The sequence below is a fragment of the Leptinotarsa decemlineata genome, unplaced genomic scaffold (assembly GCF_025532065.1).
Source record: "Leptinotarsa decemlineata unplaced genomic scaffold, Ldec_3_MD MMD2_tig00026314_RagTag_RagTag, whole genome shotgun sequence".
NCBI classification, from domain to species: domain Eukaryota; kingdom Metazoa; phylum Arthropoda; class Insecta; order Coleoptera; family Chrysomelidae; genus Leptinotarsa; species Leptinotarsa decemlineata.
The window spans coordinates 17,187,638-17,193,637 of NW_027412684.1; the positions used below are offsets into that span (position 1 = coordinate 17,187,638).

The 6,000-nt window shown below is 34.0% G+C and overlaps 1 protein-coding gene across 2 annotated transcripts in view; it reads left to right on the forward strand.

The window, feature by feature from the left end:
- LOC111503549 (uncharacterized) overlaps positions 1 to 5,071 on the forward strand; it is a 72,138-nt gene extending 67,067 nt beyond the window's left edge. For both annotated transcript variants that reach the window (XM_074181545.1, XM_074181544.1), the window contains one exon: positions 4,660 to 5,071. In XM_074181545.1, coding sequence (XP_074037646.1) covers positions 4,660 to 4,865 — 206 coding nt within the window. In that variant the 3' untranslated portion in view covers positions 4,866 to 5,071. The remainder of the gene's footprint in view (positions 1 to 4,659) is intronic.
- The last annotated feature ends 929 nt before the right edge of the window (positions 5,072 to 6,000 follow it).

Genomic DNA, 6,000 nt, shown 5'->3' on the forward strand with positions numbered 1-6,000 from the left:
ACATAACGACCTCTTATAGCCACTCCGAAAGTTTTTATATTTCGGTTCCATCCCCGTCCTGATGGATAAATCCATTGCAACCCCGACGTCACTCATGACGAATTCATGAGCCGGATACCTGACCTGAAACTAAAATGTTTGCGAGCCTTTTTACGACACGCTGCCATAAAAATCGTGGTGCAACTATTTTGTATCAATTTTTCAGGTGGTTTTGAGTAATGCCGGAGATTTCGTAGGGGGAGCAGTGGCAGTGGATTCTCGAGGGACGTGTAACTCGAGATGTTTCAACTGTCTTAGGTTTTGAGATTGGAAAGGAAGGGGTTCTCAGTGACTTTACAACTGTTAATACTGTGGAAGTCGGTAAATTATGTACAGAGAGGCTAAATTGGACACTCTTGAAGGGAAACTCGTTTTCAAACTAATAGTTGCAAAGTAGCAGCTTATAATAGCATATTTCACAGATCAGTCAATGTTCCTCTTTCAATAGATAATTTCAATGAAGAGATTAATATCATCAAGCAACTTGCGGTAAACAATGGGCTTAAAGCCGAATCAATAAACAAAATACTTGCCAAGAAAATTATAGAGCTTTAGCGTATTTTAGACAACCAATGGAAAAAGTGGCTTCATTTTTGAGAGATGATATATTTAAATTGCATATAGAATAAGTAATAAGTTGGGAATGTTAGTTAAAAATAATAAAGTCAAAACATCCAAATTCGAGAAATCAGGAGTATATAAATTAAATTGTGGAATGGTCAAACGGGCAGAAAATTCAGGAATCGAATCCAGGAACATCATACGAGCTATGTAAATAAGAAAAATTCAACATATTCAAATCATCTCTCTCCACTTTTTTATTTTTATTTTCTGTTTTCATTTCTTTATTTTCATTCATTCGATTGTTCTATTTTTACTTGTATTTTATTTCACTATTATTTCATTTTAGGTTCATTTTGGTTAATATAATTGTTATTTTCAGCAATTCATTTTCAATTCTTCTTCTTTAGTTGTTTCAGGGATTTCAAATCATTTCATAAAGTAGACAATGGAAGTCCGAACTAGTGAAATTCATCATAAAACATTGTCAATCACCTTCAAACAAACGAATAATAATAATGATTTATTATTTACCACATGTGCTATATTTTTCAATTGAAGACTGTGGAAATCAAATCGTGAGATGTAGTTTTTGAAACTAGATGAAAACTGATGGCTGTGTCTAAGAGTCAGATTTTATAAAAAACTCAATGATGAAAACCGCATATCGATACCTATCATCGTTTCTGAGTCACAGCATGTTTTTCGAAAATGTGCCTTTTGATGGAAAACATTTTTTTGAAGAAACACCCTGTATATTCCTGCACATTTCAATAGAGCTTAAAATCACTTTTCCAAAAATGTAGCACACTTGATGTTCGGCTAGAGTCATCTTTGAAATACGGAGCTTTTAGTTGTTTTATGTGGACTTTGGAACGCACACTTTGATCAAATAGGCTTTGGACGATGCAGCAATGAAACAAAAAAAATTCAGTAGTTGCGATTGGATGTTAAGAAAGCTTTCCACGGCAGTAATTGAAAGGCATGGTTTCAATAAAAGTAATAATGGATTCAGTCGTGGTAAATCTACCAGCACAAATCTGCTTATTTATCAACACTGTATAATAAATGGCTCCGAAAATAGACACCAGGTGGTGTCTATTTGTAAATGATTTGAAATATGTTATTCTTTATAGTGAATTTCTTTTGTTTTCTGATGACCTGAAGATGTTCAAAGTTATTCATGACTCAACTGATACAAATTTATTACACCCCATATTGCAAATATTACTTCCAAAGCACTTGAATGTTAGGTTTCATTTTTTGATCTGCAAATGAATTATTTCTTACTTCAATAAAACTTATATATTGTTCAATTGTTAGATCAATAATCAAATACAATTCCACAATTTGGTGCCCTTCATATAATGTGGATGTTGATATGCTTAAAAGTGTTCAAAATAAGTTTTTAAGGTACTCTGCATATAAACTGGGATATCATATTGGTGAATATGACTTTAAAATTATATTGGATATTCTTAACTTGAATACTCTGGCTTTCAGAAGATTAAAATCAGATCTTACACTAATTCATGAAATAATCAACGGTAGCATCAATTCCCGAAAGTTGTCGAACTTATAACTCTAAATGTAAATCGAAGGGGAACAATAAATTCAGAAATCTTCAACGTACCCTTTTTGTCGCACCAACTATGGCCGGAATGAATCTGTAGGTAGAATTTTGAGACTTGCAAATACATGAAATGTAGATTCAGAATTTTCTCATTTTTTTTTGGAAACATTTAAAAAGACTGAAAAATCATTAACTTATTTTTACGATTTTTTTTATACTTTATATATTTTCTCCTCAAAACTAGCTTGTATTACTGTTGAATACATATGTGTGAACTTGTTAATTGTTTTGTGAAGAATAGGCAGTGCCCTAAATGAATAAATAAAATCTGTACTATATTCACTACTATTAAATGAAACTTCAACAATGATAATAATAATTACAAAGAACAAACAATGAAATATATTTTTTCAGAGAAGGTGAGATATATACCAGCTTCTCCAACACATAGGCGACATCTCTTCTGAACGTTTTTTACCGAATTAACTAGTTCAGCAGGGGCTAGAACTTTGCATCCATGCCGCTTCCAACTCGTATCTAGAATTGGTCAGCAATTTTGAAATGAAATCTTTCACACTTCTCAAGAGATAGTATTCCATAGGCGTCAGCTACGGTGACCTGGCCGACCAATGGTTGGGTCCTTGGTTGGCTATCCAATTATTGCGAGGCGAAGCCACGTCTTGTTGGAAATATATTTTTCTGAGCTCTATTAGTGGTAATTCATCAACAAGAGGTTCAATATTCTGCCTAAAACTTTCTAAATTCCTCTGAGATATGAGTGCCATTATAAATGAAAGGGCTGATAATTCTACCCCCGAAAACACCTGCCTACACACTAAATCCATGTCTTCCTTGACTCCTCTGCTCCACAATAGGATGAGGATTTTCTTGTGCTCGAGTATAAAAATTATAGCTCTGTTGGAATATGCAGGAAAAAACGGGTGTCTCATTAAAAATAGTTTTCCACCGATAACTATCCATATCTCATTTTGAAAAATGAGATTTCTGCACCATTCAATTCTGAGTGGAACAATTCTTTGGAAATATCTGCATACAAACTAAAATTTTTCGACAGGAAAAAAGTTATAGTAAATTTTCGAAAATGCACATTTTCTAAGAACATGCTGTACAAGAAATGTATTGGTAATTTACCCGGAAAAGATGATGAGCAGCAACTGAGGTTGGAGGAAGACAAGCTAATTGCACCTGTTTCTTATTTTTAGTGTTATTTTTAGGTGTTTTTTTTCGGAGCTTTGTACATAGAAAGGAGAAACTGAATCCCGTTGGTGATAATTTCTTGTTGAGCTTTTCCTGGCTTTAAAAAGAAAATAGTTTAATAACGGCATCGTTATTAGCCTGTTTAACCAATATATTTTCGCCAATAAACTTATCCTTCAACATTGAAATGAACCGAGATTTGTTGTGAGTATTGGCAAGAAATTTCTGTTGACTGGTAGGAACTGTCATAAGTTCATCAAATATAATATCGGAAGATAAAGATGTTGCACGTACACAATTGAACAGGGAGACAGATGTTGGCTCAAGGTTACACTAGCGTGCAAATTAAGGGACTGGATTTCATTCTACCTGATATTCTTATATTTATACTTATGTAAACCAATAGAAAAATATTTTTACCTGAATTACAACTTCAGAGATGTATATACGTGGCATACTTATGCGTATAATGACGATTACAACTTTTTGACTCGTCGTATCTCAGAAACGGTGATTCTAAGAAAAAAAGTATCGATACATTTTTTGAAAGAATTTCATGGTCTACAAGTTTTATCTGAAGTTATTTTATGATAAAACTTACCGTTTTCTTGAAAATCGCGAAAAAACAATTTTTTTCGAGATTTTTGACCTTTGACCTCGAATACATTTTTTTCCAGGCATCGCAATCATTCAGAATTTCAAAATCTCATTTTTCACTATGTTTTTAACGATTACACGCATTTGCAGCTTGTTGTAAATTTATGTACCTTCTGTCTTATTTTTTAGTCTAATTTAACCGGACTATAAGGTTAAAAGGCATATTATTGTCATTTTTGCACAAAATTAACCGAAACCTCCTGAAATAAACTTCAGGACAAGGAACGAAATTGTTTTTCATGACCCGTATTATCAAAAATGTGACTATCGTAACAGTGTATATTTGTATCATATTTTCTATGTTGAAAATTCTAGAGGGATACAATTTGTGAATAAGTCATGTACTTGGGATTTATCGTTGACGGATATTTTACATAGTGTTCGAAATGAATTTGTCTGCAAATAACATTCACTGACAGAATATGAAATTTATAAGATTGGGTGGTTCTATCGAAAAAATCTAAAAGTTTTATTCAGAAACATATTTTCAAAACGAATTGAATTTTTCACAATTCTTGAGTTTTGCAAGATCGAACGACCATTTCTGTTGTTGAATTTACTTTCAACATTGTTATTTTTTAGTCGATTACCCTTAGTTTTTTTTGTTACAGGTCGAGTGTCGAGAGAAGCTGAATTCCTTAACCGGAGCAGTATGATCCACCCTCAACAGCAGGCTTACGAATTTTTCGGCAGTGACATACGACATACCGCGGACGGATATCCAGCTAGAACGACTGATAAGTGTCTGCAAGCAGGGGAACCACCACTAGAATTGGATACAAAAAATGCAGCTGAAGATTCAGAAAATGTATTCTAGAAAGAAGTGTATAGAACTTGTTGTGAATGGACTTTCCGTTTCTGATTGAGTGCAAAACCAAGACATTTGTTTGTCTAAAAATGGAGTTGTGTTAGGAAAACACCCAAATTGTTAGACTTTTACTTTGGGTGAAAAACGTCATCAGATATCACCATTTCGAAAAAATATTGTGTAACGCAGGCTGTACAAATAAAAAGAAATATGGAAAAGTGACTGTGTACTTGGATAATTCTTTATTTTTATGAAAAATTCCAACCAGCAAAACTACTGTATCACAACGGTAACTCTAAATAGGGTTGATATAATCAAAATTTTTAAATGTAAATGAGACAAAGTGTGTGTGATATATCATTGGAATTTTTTATTCCTTTGAAAGACCTTTTGATGCCAGCATTATGTGTGGAATATAACATCGTTTGAATGTCCGCCACAACGCATCCCAAACGTCCAATTTTTCACAACACTGGCCCATAAATCAGGATGAATTTGACCGATGTAGGCTTTGAGGACCACTGTGGTGTGTGGCTTATTGGCATACACTCAAGGAAACCCCACAAGAAAAAGTCTATTGGGCTCAAATCGCACGATATCTGTGGCCAATTCACATCACCTCCACGTGCACATTCTCGCAGACAACAGCGATATTTTCAGCAGGTCTTGCCTTTCGTCGACGTACGGGTCGATCGTTTACTGAATCACTGTACTCAAAATCGAATAGTCCTCTTGGTAGGACGATTATGACGATAGATGAGTGGAAGAAGCGCGCGGTACGTTGCACGAATAGAACACCTATTTTGATGGGACAATTCAATTATTTGCACTTGTTGTTAAATGATATGTCAGTCGATAGTGATTTGGAAAAGAGACTGAATAAATGAGAACTAATTTGACAGATGTAGCTTCCATAAGATGGCCGTTATCAATTGTCAAATTTCGGAAGACTCTGTTAGAAGACCCTATAGACACAGAGTAGTTGATAATTTTCAGTCACAGAAAATGTTCATGGAAGTGAAAGTTATTGATGTTCGTTTTTTGGAATTTTCAGATAGAATCAATTCAATTCAACCAAACTTATCTTGACAGTCTAGGGTTCAATTTGATTACCAAACAGCGGAAGATCAACATCAGGGTTGCC